This window comes from Ursus arctos, unplaced genomic scaffold (genome assembly GCF_023065955.2).
Source record: "Ursus arctos isolate Adak ecotype North America unplaced genomic scaffold, UrsArc2.0 scaffold_20, whole genome shotgun sequence".
Taxonomy (NCBI): domain Eukaryota; kingdom Metazoa; phylum Chordata; class Mammalia; order Carnivora; family Ursidae; genus Ursus; species Ursus arctos.
The window spans coordinates 12,209,839-12,231,524 of NW_026622875.1; the positions used below are offsets into that span (position 1 = coordinate 12,209,839).

The 21,686-nt window shown below is 38.2% G+C and overlaps 1 protein-coding gene and 1 long non-coding RNA gene across 51 annotated transcripts in view; one reads left to right on the top strand and one right to left on the bottom strand.

Moving 5' to 3' along the window:
• The window catches only part of MBNL1 (muscleblind like splicing regulator 1), a 197,087-nt gene that overhangs the window by 34,666 nt on the left and 140,735 nt on the right, over positions 1–21,686 (bottom strand). For 26 of the 50 annotated variants that reach the window (XM_048216004.2, XM_048215989.2, XM_048216001.2 and 23 more), the window contains one exon: positions 6,082–6,252. In XM_048216004.2, coding sequence (XP_048071961.1) covers positions 6,082–6,252 — 171 coding nt within the window. Of the gene's footprint in view, positions 1–4,963; positions 5,075–6,081; positions 6,253–21,686 lie in introns of all 50 variants that reach the window. The other 24 variants (XM_044383495.3, XM_048215994.2, XM_048215976.2 and 21 more) reach the window with 1 other exon arrangement.
• Positions 19,968–21,686, top strand: part of LOC130544422 (uncharacterized) — a 31,760-nt gene continuing 30,041 nt past the window's right edge. Inside the window, exon 1 of the long non-coding RNA XR_008960694.1 lies at positions 19,968–20,165. This is a non-coding gene — a long non-coding RNA (uncharacterized LOC130544422). The remainder of the gene's footprint in view (positions 20,166–21,686) is intronic.

The window sequence follows — 21,686 nt, forward strand, 5'->3', positions numbered from 1 at the left end:
TGTTTCTGCTTTGAGTTGGGGGGTGCATATCTGTATCGTTCACTGTTAAATCCCCAGGATCTAGCTAAATGCCTAGCACATAGTAAGTACTCAATAAATATACACTGAGTAAGTGAGTGAATGAAGGAATGTGTGAGTGAATTACAGTCTTGTCAGGTGGGCTTTATTAGTCCTCCCATTTTTCAGACAAGAAAAAGGGCTCACAGAGCTATGTGTCCATCATCACAAAGGAGAGCATGTTAGGATGGGGACATAGGTGTGTCTGGTTCCAGGTGATCCTGACACCAGTGGTTCTCGGGGCTGGCTGGCCGTTAGAATCCTCTGGAGAACTTCAACGCCCGAACGCCCTGGCACTCCCCGCTCATCACAATCTCGGCAGTACTAGTTAAAAATCTCCTGGGTCATTCCCCTTCTATACATTACGTGGTCTTCTACTATTGAAAAATAGAAACAGGTTCAGATCTCTGATTGTATGTGAGGTCTCCAAGGAGACATGTTTCCTCACAGCTTTCTTCTGAACAATGCTTTTCCCTCTACATGGAAGGTTGTTCCTGCCCAGCCCTCCTGTTTAATTCCTAATCACGCTTCAAGAATCACGACTCTTTCTCTTCAAGTTTCCCGTGATCCGCCCACATCTCCAACTATGAAGAGGTTTCTTCCTACCCTCTGTTACCATAGAACTCCTCACCACTTGAATTTGGCATTGATCACCACGTGTGTTTACTTAACCCTCTCTTCTCCTCAAACTGCAGGCCTCAGAGCGTGTGTTCTGCACCGCGCTTCCCTCACTCTGCATAGCCCTGCGGCTGCCATCCACTCTGCTCGTCTGCACACACCCGCTTCGTGACCGTAGGAATGCATTTGCTCTGTTTCTCCAGCGCACAAACTCACTAGCAAATGCGTTAAATAGTTTCTAGTAGAGCTATGGGAATGTTAAACAAAGCAGTTTAATGTTACTTCCTCTCCACTTGACAATGTAATCATGAATCGTTCTAGGATGCTTGTTTGAAAAGTGTCATTTTTTTCAGTTTTGTTTTGCAGTTTTTTGTTTGTTTGTTTGTTTGTTTAATACTGAGCTTTCTAAGTTTCAGTACTGTGGTATTACCATACTGTAATGTTGCAAATATCATAGGGGCCCTAACTTATTTTAATATATTATGTGAAACAGTGTTTGTGATTTAAAAAAAAAATGGATGGGGTATATACAATAAATAGTATCTAATCAGTATTTGATGCGATTTATGGAATACAAATTTTGTCCGATTTTTCGAGATTTTACCTTTGTGCATGCGCGTCTGTGTGTGTGTGGGTGTGTGTGTGTTTGTAAAGACTGAACTTGCAAGCAGTAAAAAAATAAAGCTTTTTTTTTTTTTACTTGACAGCACATAATCAAGGTATATGAAGCCGTGTTTCTGGGTACACACACCCCTGCACAAGAGCAAGAGAAGTCCCTATAAACAATTATTTTGAGTATTAAACAGCCAAAGGCTAACGGGAGTTTTCAACAAATTCACATTACGATGTCCTTCTTTTTTTCTAAGAATGCAGCATATGACTGGAATAAAATAAGAAATATTGTTTTAAAGTCTGCTTCTAGACTGACTTGTTGACCAGACAAATCACAATGTCCAGCTGGCTTTATTTTTAATGTCACCTTACCCTTCAATCTAGTGTTACTGAAGTAACAAACACTTACATAAAGAAGACTCACTTCTGGCCCACCAAGTAAAAAGGCATCAACACATACAGCCTGGTCCCTAAGATTTGGGCCCATCCTCAAGCTGCTCGGGGAACAGGCAGGTGCATGGAGCACGGATGACGGCCACGGCAACAGTTTACTGGAAACACTTTCTCACGAAGTGGCCCTACCTCAATCACTAGTTGGGAAACCCAGAGAGTACAGCACTAAAAACCAATTTAAGAATTCTAGGTGTTCCTGGAAATGTGACAAATGATGACTTTAAAGCTTTTAGCACTCAACCGCCAACAACAGTGACCCAGGAACACCAGGACAGCAAAGGGGAGGCGATAGGAACAGCAGAGGAGCTCCGAAGACTTTTTAGGAAAGTCCAATAACTTTGAATTTCTTTATCCTTCGGCTACTTCAAATTCATGAAATGCGCGGGAATTCAACTTGAGTTATATACCTCGAGACAGCTAGGTGTGTGTGCCTTAAAGGGAGCTGCCCTCAGAAATTATGGATGGCTAAGGCTAAGCTTTGGGCGTGCAGGGAGAGGCCCAGGAGTGGAGTGGAAGTACAACTCAGATACAGCTCTTCATAACCACTGCTTATGCAGAGCTCTTCAAGGCAATGACACAAGCCTGGAATCGACAGAACTGCTGAAGACATCTTTCTGGGGTGGATCAAATACACCAGATGCTTCCAAGTTGTGAGCCACAAGATATGGTCTATATTTGGTTAGGTTGCTTAGTTTTCTGGTTGGATTATCTCTGCATCAGATAGTGCATGGCAATGTAATAATTTTTTTTAAAGTAGTACTTAGAAAAAAATCCAGATATTTAATTTTTTACATTTGGATAATCAAATACTATATCCATTTCTCTTCAAAGATCATATAATATAGAGAAATATGATCTTTTTACATTTTTCTTAGGGGCTTAGAAATGATAATAGAATTAATGCCAGTTACTTAATAATTTCTTATGCAAATTTTAGGGAGTAGAAACACAGGTAAATTCAATTACTTATTTTCAACTACTTATTTTCTCAACTTATGAAAAGGAAATAATTATGAGATTGTTAGGAACTTGCAGATGATATATTTGAAGCTTATCCCTCTATGTTAATGAAGGTCAGAGATTTTAAATGAATCAACCAAGGACCCAGAGCTGGTTGGTGGCATGTCTCCAATTAGTGTTTCTACAGCCTGGATGCCGGAACTGTACAGCTTGGGTTAAAATCCCGGCCCTGCTACGCACTAGCCATGTGCCTTGGGCAAATTACTTAACCTTTCCGAACCTCTTGTGTCTTTATCTCTAAAGTTGAGATAATAATATCTGCTTTATAGGATGGTCGTGAGGATTTATGATACAAAAAGCAGTCAGTGCAGGAAATGCCTTCAGAGTGTTATATCTGCCCCCAATATGGAAGTCTTCTTTCTGGCTCTTTGCTTGGTGCATTTCATAACAGCAGAATAAAGTCTGCGAAAACCGGAAACTCTCCAAAAAATCCCTGCATCCCCCAAGTCAGTTCAGTGCCATCTTTTGAAGACCTGAAATTGAGAAACCCAGTCTCTCAGAATTTCTGAGAAGATGAAAACCCAGTGGAGTGGTATAGTAGCTACTGCCTGATCTCAACGGGGCCCTCAACAAGCCCCTGGCTGCCTCTGCTAATAGTGCGCTAAGCTATCTCCAGCTGTATGCCCCATTCTATGCTGCAGTCTCTATAATGGGGCTTGTACTCTGGTTCCTGCTGACGATTCCTTTGGAATCACAGGGCCAGGTAAACTACCACAAACCTCTGCCTGTCTTCCTTGTATTCAGGAAACTCCTTACTTCATTCTTTCACTCATCAAGCAATTTTTGATCTCGCTACATGCCAGGCACAATAGCAGATGCTTCTAGGTCTGATTAGAACTTCCCAGCTCCTCTCCTCCTCGTGCTCCTTCAGCTACATTTTAGGGGCCAAACTCGTTAGCCCTAAAAAAATAGGAGTCTTCACCTACTTGACTACAAACCCTGAAACTGCTCAGGTACTCCTATTGCTCCTGATATCATCGATCTGCTCACAGTATCATCTCCTTCAACAGAACCTCTTCCTGGGCTGGATCCAAGCATGTGCTGTGTCTTCAAACACTAACATCTGTACTAGCGGCCATCCTCTCTGAGTGCAACCATGGTCCGTATTAGTCACCTGGCTGCTTCCAGCGTTATAATCCCTATATTTGTTGACCCAGCATTCAAGTTCCAGTAAGCAGCTGGTTATGACCATCTCATTTATTTCTGAATCTCTATATGATTACCCTCATCAGCAGGGCTGACTACACAAAGGATCGAAAAGTCTCAGGTGGGGTTTTGAAGGCAGATTTCCTGGATTAAAGCCTTCTCTACAGTCATTAAAGCCCCAAATGCTTTAAAATTGAATAATTAAAACGACTTCTATACTTATTACAAAAACGTCACCCTGAACAGAGTGTATTTTTAGACTATGATCTCAGGATGCCTTTAGCAGAAGGGTAATTCTGCATTCAAATCTAGTCATACTAGGGAAAATTAACATAAAGCCTGAATGTGCTCACAACTAATAAAAAGAAATGTTTTGTCTAAGTAGAGAATTTTCCAACAAAAACACCAGGAAATGTGATTTGTCTGATGGTTTCAGAAATTGTGATTTTGTGATTTCATGCACACCACAAATTTGTTACTATATTTTATAGACACGAGCATAAACATTGTTTACAGTCTGTCCCAGGGTTACCCATATGATGACCCTGGAATGGCCTTGAGAGTAAAGCTCAAGGACAAAGTCAGGAGATGGGCCAAGACTTCACAGTGAGGAGCTCAATGCCATGACCAGCACTGTTTCCGTCAGTATGGGAATTACACCTGCTGACCTCAGAGGTGCTGCTGGTCAGTGAGAGGGTAGAGCCTGACGGTAAACACGCTTTAAACGTTTAAGTGGTACAAAGTATCTCACATCAAGGAGAGATCTTATATCAGCTAAGGTAGTAGCCACCCCAAGGATTTATCATTTCTTTGAAACTGTGTGAGAGGGCCGTCTGTAAAAGATACCTCTTGTCCTGTATTTTATGCTAGTGAGGATGATTATAACTAAAACTTTTTTTTTTCCAAATGGAAATCTCTTCATGCTATCCCAATGCAGATAAAATATTAGCAGATGCCACAAAAATAAATTTAAGATATCATATTTTTAACTGAGCCCCCAATAATGGAAAAAAATATATCAGGTTAAAACAGACACAGAATTATAATATTCTCTCACCTCAACTGTATAGTACTGATAATTGGTATCACTGCCGATGTGATATGGAGATCCCTCCCACCTCGAAATGCAATCCCCCCCTCTTTTTTGGAATGATTGGTGCATTAAGTTCTAAGAGAGAATAATAATTACATTGAGTTCAGGTGTTAAAATGTATTAGGAAAAAAATTAGTTAGCACACATGCTACAGTTAGCATATCAGAAAAATGTGCGTCTTTACATTCCCGTAACCGCATAATATTGCATATAAGTTAGTGACATAAATTACTGACACATATATTCTGATCATCACAAATTTTAACATGCAATTAATAATTACTATATCAAAATTAACATCAGAATGCCTTTTGTAATCTAAAATTACTTATGATAGTCATCTTACATTTTTATGAATAAATGTGAGTAAAGGTTATTAAAGTCATTTATCATATATACTTCCCCAAACCCCAAATAAATAAATAAATATATGTGCTCAGAATCAAAAGTTATTCACATACACTCCTTGGTAAACATCAAATCTCTATGACCACCTACAGTTTAAAATATTTAGCTCTTTGCTCAAAAGCCCTGGGAGTTTCTGCCTCGCCTGATTAGGTCTCTTTTAATGCATGATATTGATTCACCACTGTCAGAATTTTGCTAGCATTTGTAACTATAAAATAATTTCGATTTGAGTTTGAAAGAATAACAAAGGCTCCTTTCCAATAAAGAAAATGATGCAAACAGATTCTCTTCAAGGAAGGAGGAAAGGTAAAATTTTTCTCAAAACTAAAGATGATATATACCAAATTTTAAAACTATTATTACCATTAAAGGGAGTCTAAAGGCACATGGACTATACTGATGAGTTTGATGACCATTTTAACACCTGCAAATCATAGGATTTCGTGTGAAGAGAATTTTAGGGGCCATAAGTAAATTTCCACATGATTTAGCGAGAAGATGAGTAGCTTCACAGTGTGAAAACTGGTTTGCTTGGTAATTTTGCTAGAAAATGCAAGACACCTGATACTGTTATGAATGTTCACTTAATCGAGAGCTAGCTATCATTACTTTCATACTGAAACTGAGCACTTAGAATTACAAACTTGATGAACGAGGGCTGACAACGTGCTTACCACGGGTTGCAATGGGGCACCGGGCATCATGGCATTGGCTAGTTGCATTTGCTGGGCCAACATGGCCATGTTCTTCTGCTGAATCAAGTTATTGCGCCCATTTATCTCCAATTGCGTTTTTAAGTGTGGGGGTGGATGAAGATATTTGCAGTTCTCCCTGGAGCAACGACCCTAAAAAACAAAAGCAGAAAATATCATTTAAAAAAGATGAGGCCAGCAAATCTTAAAAAATAAAAATAATGCAAACCTACCACCTAGATCTACCATGGGTCTCTAACACACTGTATTGTCCATATCTATTTATCATACATTTAGAATAAGTAATGAATTCACCCAAATGCATTATCAAAATGAGGAGTTAAGACATTTGAAAAAGTCTTAAAGCTTAAAGAAGTTCCCTTCTTTTAATATTAGCACTAATATTTCTAGGTCCAAGTTTAAAAAATCTACAAACTGCCAGGGTAATATTAAAATAAAGAAAATGAAATGAAGAATATTAGCTCCTTCTGAATCTCCTGGTTAACTTTAATAAGCCCAACAGAATCATGAAGTTTTAGCATCTATTTTTACTTGTATTGGGTTCTAAGGAAATGAACTTAGAGGATTCAAGACACACTGTATCTTCAGTTAAGCACCTTTACTACTGTCTCAAAACAAATCAAATTAAATCACATTAAGCTTTACAAACCCATGTATTAAGAAATTTACAGACGAAAAACAGAAAATGCCCAAATGTTCCCACTGTACAGAGATTAGTAAGTATAATGAAACACTGGAAAAAATGTAGCCTTTAACCTTTCAAAGATAAGTCTAGTCTCCGTGGCCCAAGAGCTATAAAACAATAGGAAATAGACATATATACCCTCCAAAACATTTACAATGTAAAACGGAGAACCACAATGTTGGTAAAAAATAAGAAACTTGAATATATCCTTCCTTCTGGGACAGTTCTTTTCATCAAAAATATATATTAAACTCTGTAATATGAAATACTGTATATGGGATTTATTTCATATTATTTCAATACTATCATCATTCCACTCTTTCCTTCTTATTTCAATATGTTCTTGAGTCTTTATAGTAAAAGGTCTCATCAATTATTACCTTGACAACTTCTTTCACCAATAAATCTAATTAGAACTGTTTGGGAGGGTCAAAGAAAGATTCAATTGAAGCCATCAACCACTTTCCTGAGCTTTCTTTGATTTTTCTAAGAAAAATCCATTTGCCATAATTTGACCTTATACTGTAAACTGACTCAGCATGCTCACATTTGTGATAAAAATCTTGTCACAATCCTAATTTGAAAGATCTATTTCTGGCTTGTTTTGATTCAGATTTTTAGGAATAAGTTTCTGCAAAGGGCTAATATCATAGGATACTGACTTTCATTTTAGCAAGCTTTATGTAATAAAGCATCACTAATAATACTTTAAATCAGAAGGCAGCAGAAGACAGTAGTTGATACCAAGGAACAGACAGGTCCCAAGACCTAGGGTAGAGGCCTCGGTCTCCCATCAGCAGCGAGAACTGCATACAAAACTAACTTCTTTAAGTCTCAGGCCTTTTATCCATTTCAAAACTGCTATATGACCTACACCATATGTTTATTATGAAGATCAGAGGAGATAACGTATATGTCGTGCCCTTGGCACTGCACGGCACTCTGTGACCAAGGTAAAGGTCAGGAGCTGCTATTTGCCACCACCCCCACCCCTTCAATCGTATATCCAACAAAAGAAAAACAAAATATTGCCACAAAGGTAATTTTATCATATCTCTTAGTTATGCCTATTGATATATTCACAAAGTAACATTTATATATTTATGACTTATTCCATATGAAATCATGCTTGGTATCTGTTGAGATCATGAGCACGTTTGAAAGCATCCAGATGAAAAGTAACTTCTACCAAAAAACAACGCTTAGAGTCACAAGAGAAACCAGAGAGAACACCTGGCCGACGTAAATAAGCTCATGGCTAACACTTGGTGCGATCTCAGGGCTACCCACCTTTCTCAGGACAAAGAACAATTTGGCTCTAGGAGAGATTCTGGTTCTCAGGATCTCCACATCATATTTCTTACTAATATTGGATCTATTTAAGTGAAAATAAGCAAGATTATATCCACCCTCAGAATTCGGTTACTGTCAATTCACTCAGATCAGTTTCTATAGCTCCGTAAATAGCACAGAGATAGCCCTAGGCCTTGCACTAGGCTGGCCAACACTAACACCGACCTTCCTAAGCTCTTCATTCGAGTGCCTCCCGTCACATAAGCCACCCAGTCCCACCTCCCTATAAACACGGCTCAGACTGAAATATTGGAGGCAAATCCTACTGCCCTATATACATTCTGTGTCAGATCATGTCAAACCTTTCAAGAGAAGCTCAGGCCTTTGGTTTTCACTTTCTATTTACCACACTTACTCAGGAAAAATGCCATTCGGCCACATTTCTTACCTATGCTACCTTTCTATGCATAGCTTAATTTGATTGCACTGGAACTTCTCTTTCAAAAAGCTATGTTCCTAAGACTCAACTGAGGATGTTCGGTGAAAAAGTACGCAGACGAACAGGCCTCTTCCACACAGTCTGTGGTGATGCATGGGGGGGGGGGGGGCAAGGGGTAGGCGTCTGCATTTTAATAGTATTCTAGGTTATTCTGATAGAGCAAAAAAACACTCCAAAAACACAATTCTGCAAAGCATGTGAATTTTTCATTGACGTGTGGGGGAAAAAAACCAGAGTAGCCTCTGCAATTGATGTTAGATAAACTCAGCTTCCTGGGGAGCTGAAAATGTGTTTAATGCTACGATGCTGCTGAACAATTGTGGTTTGACAAATAAAAAGGTCAAGAAAAAGTTAGAATAAACATCCTCTTGTAGAGGACTGCCTGAAACTCTGGAGGAAATCACCAGTGATATACCTTTCGTTAAGAATTAAGGTGAATATACCACTGGTACCTCTCCAGGTCCATCCACAGTCTACACCCAAGGTCCCAGGACCAAACCACGATACACATTTGCAAAATGAATGAATGAACACTTCTCGACAAATCCTTAAAGATCACTTCTACTCTAACTCTACTCTGGAGACAATGAAACTCATAGAATCAAAACTAACCCTAATACCAAACTTTGATTCTGAGCTGTACTAACCTACTGACACTTACTCAGAGCCCAGTAATTTGAACACCTGATAAAGCATGCCATAATAAACGGAGAAAAGGTAACGGGAGGTTTATAAGCTTCACCAGGGATGAAACTACATTTGTGCAGAGGTTCAATCTTTTTGGTGTCCTAAGCTCTATACAGTGACAATACATTCTAAAAATCTAAATCCAGAAATTCAGTCAGTATCTGGTGCTCACATATGCAAATTTGTATAAAGGAACCATATTCTAAATTATCCAGAGATTTCACCTCAAGATACATTAAATTGGGCTGGTAGGATTAATGCTAAAATATAAAGTCGTTTTTATTCCATTTTGGTTGCTCTATGCCGTTCCGCCTGTTGGCCATATAATTGTACATTTTATCCAACAGAGCTTGGTTCGAAGAGCAGAATAGCAGCTTTGTTATTTACTTGCTGTGTGACCCTGTAGGGGTTAAATTCTCTGAGTGGCCATACCTTTTTGGCAGAATAGCAACAATAGCATTGATTGCACTGGTGATTTATAAGGGTTGAGCAAGATAGTGGGCCAACTTCATATGTGGCTCCTGATATAACAGGCTGTCAAGAAGCTAATAATGAACAGCAGTTGCTTAATTTAGCACTGTATCTGTTAAAAGTACTAAAAATAATGGAAAAAGCAAAACCCAGTGACAGTGCACGTCAATCACTAATAATACAAGCTTGGCCCTTACTCATGATTCTGTATTTGCCACATCCACTACAGAAAATGCCATTCTAATACATGTCCTACAGTGGTATGTTGCTGTGGTTTGCTTTTGTCAACTGCACTGACACTTACTGTCAGTGAGCTGCCCAGCTGACTAGCAGGCCACTCTAGAGGGTCTATACTATAAATACCTTCGATGCCACTGAACATAGATTTCAAAGACATCATTGTAATATACATACTATATATTTTAAGGGAATGGAGGAAGTTCAGTAAAGGATCAATTCAGACTAAGTCCATTTTTCTCCAGTAATTTTTCTACATCTTTAAAAGTCATCTTTCCAAAGAGTCAAAATTTTCCCCTTGTAGTCTTAAAAGCTTATATGAGACCAATCACGGTCATTCAAGAGATCAATTCATTATGTCTTTAATTTCTGAAGTTATAAACTGTCCAACTGTGAATTTAAGGGTTTTCTCATTAGCTTTTGAAATAGGCACGAGTTTGTGATTATAACAAAGGAAAATATATGTTTAGATTAACTGTGTGAGCTTCAAAATAAAGCACCTGGTTAATTTTTAAACATTGTAGTTTAATAAAGTGCACTTTTTAAATTTTATTTTAAAATATTTTTTTTATTTATTTGAGAGAGAGAAAAAAAAATGAGCAGAGGAGAAGGGCAGAGGGAGAGGAAGAAGCAGACTCCCCACTGAGCAGGGAGCCCTACATGGGGCTCGATCCCAGGACGCTGGGATCATGGCCTGAGCTGAAGGCAGACGCTTAACCGACTGAGTCACCCAGGCGCCCCAATGAAGTGCACTTTTAAATAATTAATAGTATGAGCATATACAGTACATATTTTAAAATGATGTGTATGTATATACACTAGTGTACAGTATAATGTATATAGTGAGATATAAATTGTAGAATAAAGATAAAATTGAATAGAACTACAGATGGCAATTTAGGGATATGAAAAAATAGTTTCTTCGCTATTTTTAATATTTAAGACCTAACAATCAAAAATGAAAATCTTTCTTAGAAGTCAGAGAAACATAATAAAACAAAAAAAATCAAAATTCTATTTGAAAACTCAAAAAACCAATATCCCGTTTTTAACTATAATTCTTCTACCTAAAATAAAATGCATACTGTGATTTATGAGGTCAGAATATAAAAAGACATCTTATTAAGCTGCCAAATGGTAACTATGTGGTAGAATTAAAATTATTGGGTCATATTTGGGTAGACTCTGGAAATAAAGGGGCAATGAAAAAATTATGGGGGTACCAGCTTATACTCATAAGTCTTTTCCAGTTTTCATTGGAAATACTGGTTTTAGGAAAAACTGTCCAAACTGCAACCATTTATTTCAATTGTTAAAACAAAACCAATATTTCCTTTGGGACAACTGAGATATACAAATGTTTTTGAAGCACTTTCTGGAGATACTCACTGCTCAGATACTGGCCAGAAACTCTGGCAAAGGAATTTGGTAGCTTCCTATTGAAAATTCTTACTATTTTTTTTTTTTCAGCTAAGATGATAGAAATATCTCATGAAAATTTTGCCAAAGGGGGAAAAAAATTGGCAGTCATGAAATATCGTTTCATGCATTTCCAAAAATGTTTCTTTGGCTCTCCCATGCTAATTTATAATGATCAATTCTAATACAAGGTGAATAAATTTATATATACAATATTTATTTTAAAATTACAAGCATCTAGTGGTAGGAACTTTATGGCAGTTTAAAACGTGATTAACTTTTAGAAAAAATGATATGCATGCAAACACACATGCACACCCATATACACTCACTGTTTAGTTTTCATTTAGGTGGACAGGAGTTTGATTAACTCTAGAAATTATACTTTATTGGCTTGCAAATACTGAAAATCAATTAATTGTACCTAACACACAGGATATTGTTGCTCTTAAATGTATGTTTCTTTCCAATCTACCTGTTTCCATAAAGGACTTGCTTCAGCTTACAAGAACAAATGCATCCTAAGAGGAAGCTCAAGCTTTCTCAGTGTCAGCACTATTGACATTTGGGGCCATTAGACGCTTCGTTGCGGAGCTGTTCTGTGCTCTGTGGGATGTTTAGCAGCATGCCTGGCTTGCTAAATGCCTGCAGCCCTCCTGTCCTCAGTTATGACAATGAAAACTGTCTCTAGATTTTGCCAAATGTCTCTAGGGGTGAGGGGGTGGCAAAATCTTCTCCAGTTGGGAGTCAACCACTGCTTTATACCTAATGGAATTTAATAGGGGCCGTATTAGTCTGCTTTGGCTGCCATAACAAATACCACAGATCATGTGTTTTAAACAACAGGAATTTATTTTCTCACAGTTTCTGGTAAGAGTGCTTTCTGGCTTGCAGACGGCTACCTTCTTGCTATTCCTCATACAGCCCTTCCTTGGTGTGTGCACGAGGAGAGAAAGTTTGTGCCCTGGTGTCTCTTATAAGGACACTAATCCTATCAGACCACGGTCCCACTCTTGTGACTTTAACCTTAATTATTTTCTTAGTAGCCCCATCTTCAAACATAACCATACAGGAAACAGGGCTTCAACATAAGAATTTTAGGGGGACACAAACATTCAGTCCATAAAAGGGGCATGCAATTAAAAACTGCCAACCCAAAGTTATTTGTAATTAACTTTAAATATTTTCATATTACATTTAAATGTCTGGCAGTTTCCTCAAACAGAAGATAATAAATTTGTCCTATAAAACCTCATTCAAAAAGAGTGCGTGGTCGACCAGTTATTCCTTCTAATTTTGCCAAATTCTAAAAATTTTCAAGGTATGAATATGCGAGTTGATTTTTTTTCTTATTTGAAATTAAAACAAAGATGTGGTATATAAAAAAGTGAATAATTCAATTCCAAAATCATATTAATAGCTCCATTCACCTGTTAACTAGAATACTGGATATGCTGACTTTAAGGGTAAACAACATTTTCTTGGTTTCACTTCCCTACAGAAAGCTTTTTTCAGGATAACTAAACGTGAGACATATAACCCCTACTTTGGAAAAGAAGCTACCGAGAAAGGTAACTTAAGTAGCCAGAGAACCCAGAAAAATGATGAACGACTTCTGACCACCGTCTGAAATTCTGGTGGACCCACTGCATAATGTTGCTTTTAATCATATGCAAATGTATAGATATGTATGTAAGTAATTACACATACACACACACATATATATTCACCCCAGTTATGTACCTATTTCTAAAAGCAGCATATGTATTACAAACTTAGATTCCGCTCGTGTTGCAAATTTAAGAAACCTAGAATATAAGACCTAAAATTTACATTTCATGTTTTATTTGGAAAAACACATAAGGACTTATAGAAAGCTATAGAATAAAAGCCCAAAGAACACTGAACTAACATTTGGTATAAATCCCTAACGTAGTCTAACAGGTATTTTAATTTTTTCTTAGAAAATCTCCATGGAGATTTCCCTGATTTTATGTCATTGTTTTGTTTTGTTGGGTTTTATAAACAGTGTATTATACTATAATGTAAATATATATAGTATATATACTCTTAATAAGCCTATACCGTGTATTTACTATATTTTAGTATAAGATAGTAAATATATAATATTCACATATTAACAGTAATTTTTCTATTTTCTTTTTATTCTCAAATATTATAGCCCTTTAACTCAGATAACAAAATGGGAATTTTGTTGTTGTTGTTTTTGCACCCTGTACCTACTTCAGAGTTTTACCATGTGGAAAGGCAAAAAGATATTCTTTACACCAAACACTATGTTTTCCTGTTTTAATTCCCTCACTGGACTTTCAGGCAACACCAGGAACAAATGCTTAGCATTTTCACAGAACAGGAAGAAAGGAGACAATTCTCCTTTTATTTTGGAGGGCATTTAATAATCCCTAGTCTCCTAAACTTAACACGAAGTAAATATAGTAATACTAATCAATATTTAAAGCTTAACTTTTTCGGTGTAAATTACTATATATTCATCCAATCAACATAAGGCCAAATGCTTAGAGCTTGGAGGTCAACACAAGAGCTGGGAAAATTTTCTCCTATCAGTGAGAGAAAAAAGCAGAAATTTATGAATGTATTTTTATGGAAACAATCTCAATTTCTTAAATTATTTTACCCCAGATACAAAATATTTTCAAATGAAACACAATAGAAGGCCAATTTAGATTTTTCCCTTTCTTGATGCCATAAGAAGTTCATATTCACACATACACTGTGGCTTGACAATGACTGAGGCTGCCAGGAAAAGAAAGAAAAATACAAACCCAGGCACATACACACAATCTGTCGAGTTCAAATTTGTAATTTTACCATGGCCTGAAAGAATGTAACAGACTGTTTCACTTGGGTTAAACATTTCCTCATCAAAGTCTAATGTGATCTCAACCCAGCAATTTTAGGTTTAGACGTTTCTAGCTAGCATTCAAAGGCTGTTCTAGGCACTATTTCATAGAACATTCCTAAGTGTGATGATGAAGATTCTTGGACATTAAAACCAATAGTGACATTTACAATATCCCAAAATATCCTCAATGCTGACGCAAACTCAACGCACTCTAACTCAAACATCGGGATACTATGACTTTTTTCCCAGAGAACTCGGGAGCTTTAATTGCACAACTCCCATTAATCATCTTGAACACGGCATAACTGAAACTCTACACATCTAGAGAAGTATTATGTAATGCATGAGAGTCTGAGGAGGTGGGGAAAGGGAAAAAGGCAACAAATCACACACATTCTTGTGACAAAAATACCACTCCTTTCTGCAGCAGCTTTTGTCTGTGAGAGATCACATATGCGTACAGTGACAGCGATAGTGACAGCAGCACACGGTTTTAGCTGATGGTCATCTGAAGAAATTTTAGCCTCTTCAGTGAGGGCCCACAAGGATCTTATGTTAGGGAATGATTGCAATGGGATGCTGTAAGAAGAAATGGCCTCACCTTTTAGTTATACCCACCCATGGCCTCTCCTCTACCCCACAGAATCCCACAGAAGTGTGTAGTCTACTGTATGAAGTTAAGTGAAGGGTTCAATCGGCACCTACTGTCTGTCCCTATTCCACAGTCTTCCTGCGTTCCCAACATGGGTCTGGCCAACATCCCCGAGTCAAACCAGAGTCTCCATGACCTTGTGAAAGCCCAGTGACATTTGGTAGGTGCCAGCATCATTAAACAGTCCAACATTTCTTGGCTGCTTTTTTATGGCATCATAAAATTGGAAATGCCAGGTCACTATGTTTCTATTATTTTTTCAATTGCTTCATTATTTTTTTCGGTACAGCAACTGTCAGACTTCTAAACTGTTTGTAGCAGAAACACTTCTGAAGTTTTATGGCATCCAAATCAGACACTCTTCGATCTTGGCTAATAATTAAAAACCCTAGCATTTACATAATAAAATTTAGTGCTCTATTTGTAGCACATGCCTTTCAATTGAGAAATACAAAATGTTTTAGAAATAGGACCCAATTCATCATCATACCATTATTAGGTGGATTACCACATGACTATATCTATTATATTTCTGAGGATTTTCTGAGGGTAAAAAGGGGGTAAATGTCTCAAGTCAAATGCATTTAATTTTTTTCCTTAAGAATCTTTTGGGAAAACTTGTTTAAACAGTCCTTTCCAGTCCTAGTGCACTGGCAACGCAAAAGCCCTTCATCTTTAAATACCCCTCCAAAGGTATGTGGGGAGGAGATGGTGGGGATGTGGGGAGGGGGCTGCTTGTCCAAGGGCACATAACCAAACCAAGGCAGTCTAACTACAGAGTTGGCACTCTTCACCACTATGCTGGAGAGATGCATCTGTGCTGATGATCACTTTCACATCCTCAAGTATGTATGTATGTATGTATGTATGTATGTATGTTTTTCTAATCATTACTCACACTAAAACATAGATGACTCTAACCAGACTAGGTCAGAACCAAATGAATGCTTCCATCTCTGTTGAGTTCTACAAGGAAAAGAAGTTTCACAATATAAACTACTGATTTTGGAGAAGACTAATCAACATGGTATTTCCAAAGTGTCACGGAAAACATTAGATTCTCTTATAAATTTCAGTTTATCTGTCATTCATTTTTTTCCCTTCGGCTGGACTTCTACAATAGGGTCAACAGTAGAAAATAACTGAAACACCAGACAAGTTAAATTCTGCTTCACACTACCCATTTGCCAGTGAGCCAAGAGGTTCTTGGATTATCTAGGGATTCTACTCACTGGCCTCTGTGATTTGGATATATCACAAATGGATTTTTGGATATAGCAATGGAGATACCAATCGATACTGGATATATCACAAATACAGAAAAGGTGACTTTATATAGAAAAAAGAATATATATATTCTTTATAATAAATGTGAATATATATTCTTTATATATATAAAATCTTTATATATATAAAATGAAAAAGAGAAGTTAGTGATATAGAGAGGATGGCTGGTTTTAAGGGGCAAGTCTTTTATTCAGCAATATAAAAGAAACTAAAGAAAATCAAAGCGGTAAAACATCTTGGTAAAGTCAGTTCAAGATTGATAACACTATTACCTTGTATTTATATGAGGCATTTGTTATATTTATACCTTCTAGATACACATACCTACAACTATAAGGTAACCCTATTTTTACATACCTAAAATAAGATTTATTATTAGTTATGATAAACTTAAAAGAATAATATTATGCAATATTTCTAAAGTCCCATTTTAATATTTCCATTGTAAATCTTTCAGCCAAGCTCACTAGTTGGGATAGTGTATACTATGCATGGGATTAGTGCTTAGATAATTTTCTCAACTGTAACAAATGTCCAGAATTTTGTTTGTCAATTACATGTAGAAATTATTACACTATACTGTGCTCTAATCTTTTAGAGACATCATCGTCTTTGCCAAACATCAAACACCTTTTCCTTCCCTCAACTTTTCATTCAGACTCCTCTGTAAACCTCTGGGATTCCCTAACTGAAAATAAATGTTGTCGCTTGCTGACCTCACAGATCTGATCTCAAGTCCAGCGATTAAATGCTACTTCTTCCCGTAAACAACAATGACAGAGCACAAAGAAAAGGTGAGGCGACGAAGGTCCTTACCACTGCTGACCACTGTCTCCTTCAGACAGATCAACTTTGTACTTGAACAAAATGTGCTCAATGACACTGGCTCTGTTCCTGTGGGGAAAGCACTCCCCTCCCCCACATCCCCATGACAATTTGCTAAAATTGTGCACAGCCATCAGCCCTCTCTCAGACTTCAGGCTGCAGCGAGGAGAAAGACAATTGGCTCATGAGCCCAGAACACGTCTCTATTGGATGCTGACTGCAGCAGCATAGGCAGTAAGGGTGAAAAAAAAAAAAATCTCTTGAAGAAGAAAAAAGCAGTATCACAACACAGGCTATCTGAGCCTGTCTCCTTCTCTCACCCCACTCCCACCCCCAGAGACTTCCACTGGTTCTCTAAGGCAGGTCCCCAAATACCTAAAGAAATGACACTCAACAAAAGTTACTTAAAAATCATCATTGGGAATAAAACGGGAATTTTGAGAAAGACTTTTGAGAAAGAATTCATGCTTCTAGTATCCTCCAGTCGCTTTTTGAGAAAGGATCCGTGTTCACAGTAAACAAGCAAATAAAACTAGATATCTGCCAACTGTGGAACTCTTACATATATCTACAAGAAGACTCTTTTTAAGGCAGGGGGTATTGAAGCCATCGCTTAAACAGAGGCACTTGAAAAAGCTTAATCATTGCAAGGTTACTCTGTTCTGAAAGGCAATCAGAGGCTGCGGAGCATATTCTTAAGAGCTTATTTAAGATGAAAAGTATGGAGATGTTGGGCCTCACAGGAACGCCAGCCATGGCAACGCTGTTTTTTAATAAGCCGGAATGTGAACGTAAGAGGGAAAAGCGCAGGCTGCTGTCACCTGATGTTTTTCTCTTGCTATCCTATCAACAACATTTAGGCTGAAAGCCCGACCTGCTAAACGCCAGGCTTGGGTGCAGTGAGTAAAGCAACATATGCATGAATTTTACTCCCTACCTCTGGCTAAAGCAAGTGGTTGTTAGTAGCAATCGTTGTTTACCTTCCCTGGTACTTTGTGCATGCCTCTCTCCTAACAGAGTCACACCGCTTTACTGTGCGCTGTTTACACACCTTCCCTCCATGCCCACTGCCTCCAGAAAGCAGTGTCATGCCTCACCCCCAGGCTCACCCGCTGGGCCAGGCCAATAAGCCCAGCAAGTGTTTGCCAAGTGAATGAGTCCTGCCTGTATTTCAGAATAGAAGATATTCTGTCCGGTAGCATTCTCAAACATTCCTTCTGCACCTTCTCTGGGACTTCTATGAACTTACGTACTATAGTCCCATTTTATTTCCCTTCTTCCCTAGTCTCCCCCCATTGGCTCCTTTTTCAGGTAACTTCTTACTACTGTTACCCAACCACATCTTTGTACTCTGCTCTGCCCACCCAGATAAGAAATATGCTCACTTGTTGGATTTATCTGTGTCCCCCCCTTAGCTCGCAAGTTTCTCATATATAGGCCTTAGAGATCTGCACACAGGAAATGTCCCAGGACTTGATATAAAAAAGCAATTGAACCTCAGCTCAATGGTTAACATCACATGAGCCTGAATCACAGAGTTGTTTGTTCAAATGCCAACTTCGGTACTTATTAGTAGTGAGATTTTGGGTTAATTATTCAACCTCACTAAACTTCAACATCCTCTTCTATAAAAATGAAGGTAAGAATACCATCCTAGGGATGATGTAAGTATTAAAGGAAAGAATGTACCCAAGGGCCTCAATTATGGGCTGCTACTCAGTAAATGGACATCACTGCACCTTACTCACTCTTCTAGCATGTTCTTCACATCCCTGGAGCCTTGCAACCCCTGCTTCCTGTTACTCAGTCCCACTTCACTGGATGAGTTTGAAAGCACCCTTTTTCCTCTTCCTTCAACCTCCCCTTTTCCACAGTCCTTCAGCTCACCATCCAGTTAGAATCTCTTCTAATGAACTCACACTAAGCCTCTAAGTGGCCGAGAATGGCAATGTACAGTCCAGCACAAAAAATACCCACCCAGGAGCCAGGAAGACTGGGATTCACTGTAGTTATTTGCCCACTGGCTATGTGACCTTATGGAGGTACTCAACTTCGAGCTCAACAATACCTTTCATTTGTGAAATTGCATCCAAGTAACGTAGCTCCTGAGTGGCTGTGAGAAAGCTTTCCCAGGGCCCAAGGTAAGAGCCAATGAATGCTCATTTCTCTTACCATTAGGAAATGGGGCATCTGTATTTTAAAAGGAGTTGATAATAACAGGGAATCATTTTCTTAAGTTATATTTAATTATGAGAGGTGACTCTTTGAAATGTCACTTTCTGAGGGCATTTTCTCTCTCACTGTCCCTCCCTTCCTCCTCTTTACTTTCTTGCCAGAGAGAATAAACTCACAGTAGTGAACTCAGCACCTGTCAAATTGTATTACAGGTAATTTCCACAAGTCTGTCTACTCATCTAGATTAAGAACTTGTTAAAGACAGGGCTAAATCTAACTTAGCAACCTAAGCATTCTTAGTAAATGTCTGTAGAATGAATAAGCAATTTAAGAGATGGGGGGGCATTTCCAGTGCCCAGCTACCACATCACTATGATGATACCATAAGGCCTAGGCCATTGGTCCTCAACCATGGCTGCACATTATAATAAATAAATAAATTTATAAATAATAAATTTCTATACCCAGCATCCACCCCCAGAAATTCTGGTTTCATTGATTTTGGCTGAGTCCCAGGCAAGCTCTCAGATGATTCTAATGACTGCTTCTCTGAGGACCATTGGTTAGTCTATATATACCAATCCACATTCTCATTTACACATCAATCACAACTTTTTCCATAGTTCTTGCAAACTCAGTGTTTGCCAATGACTCCAGGACAACGGCTAATGTTATCCGACTATCTCTTAACTGGTATTTCCGTTTCTAAATGGTCTGTTTTTCCCCCAGCTCCTTCCCTATACAGTGGTGGAAAGGGCACTCCAGGGCAAGGATTGCACAAAACGAGCTACTGCCTTTTGTCCCCTTGGGCGTATAGCCATAGGATGATGGTGCCTCAGCTGCTTCTGAACGCCTTGTTCATAGGAAGCGAAAGAGCTCATGGGAAAAGAGGGCCAGAGGATCCACGTCATCAACGTGGCCATGAGAGCCCGTAAGTATTTTTGTTATATACTCAACATTGACGGTACACTAAAGAAAGAGTGTGTCAAAGATACTGATGGTATTTTAGATTACTAATAACAGTTTCTATACAATTTAGTTTCATTCTCATCCACTGTGGGTTAGAGGTCTTAGGCGGCTCCTAAGTTATCTTCACAGTATTGCTTTTACGACTCAATTATAAGCTGCCTGTACTCAAGTTAAAAATTTCATAGCTGCAGTAAATGTTTATGAAGGTAAACTGGCATGTCATAAATTTTCAAATAAGAAGATACGAGGTCTCCACAGGATCACTACCATTTGCTTTGGAAGACCATTACAATGGATAGAATCCTTACCCTAATGGTGACCTCTTCTGTGTCCTGTACAGGTGTGATTACGTCTATCATTAACTCTCACAATATCATCTATCAATTACTCCCAGGGCAATCCCAAGAAGTGATTCTTATCAGCCTCTTATTACAAATGAGGAAACAGAAGCTTTCAGAGGTTAAATATCCCATGTAAGGCCCTACCATTGTGAAGCAACGAAGTTAGGATAAACAGGTCAGAGTCCCCATGCATCCCACTAATGGGTAGGCAGGATATAGATGGCCTAGACAATCTAGGGACTGGGGGCCACTTTAATTTATTGTTGCTTTTTGACTGCAGGTGCAAAACATGATTTTACTACAATCCAGAGAGAGAAATTGGAAACTGATATGTCCCACCCCATTCGAACTTATCAAAAGTTCAACAGGTTTCTTTTGTGTTTCTTGCAGTAATATCAGAGCAAACAGAGTCTATGAAATTGTTCTAAAAGAGCTAGATCTATATACAGATAAGAAATACGGTGCATGTGCAGACATAGCCATGTGGACACAGATGAAAGAGAAAGCAGAACAGAACAACTGATTCACTGTCTCTTAATCAAACTGAAAATTAAGCTAGAAGATAGGCAATGAATGGATGGGGAGGAAAGGAAAGGAAAGGAAAGGAAAGGAAAGGAAAGGAAAGGAAAGGAAAGGAAAGGAAAGGAAAGGAAAGGAAGAGAGAGAGAAGGAGGGAGGGGAGAACTGTTGCTTTGTCAAGTGTAGTCAAGCGGTTGCCTTGAATATACTTCACCTTAAATATTATTATCTTCTAGAATAACCCATTTATACATTTATTCACCATCTATTTGTTGAGGCCTCTCATATGCTCAGTGCTATGGGGCCGTGGAGACAATAAAAGAATCAGACATTATTTCATGAAGAGAAATAAGGCAAGCACATAAATAGCTAGAATAGGATAGAAGGCACAGAGTGTTATAAGGGACATTCAGATAAAGAGTTCTTGTAATTTGAAGGAAAAAGAGAAGGTTTCCATTCAGAAGAATCAGATAACAGCTTTGAAGAAGAGGAAGAATTTAAACATGAAGAGTTACAAAAGATATCCAGGTAGAAGAAATAGCATAGTTTGAAGCATCAATGACAAATAATACATTTATAAGAGATGTGAGAAATAAGCGTGAAAAGTAGGCTGACTCTAGTTT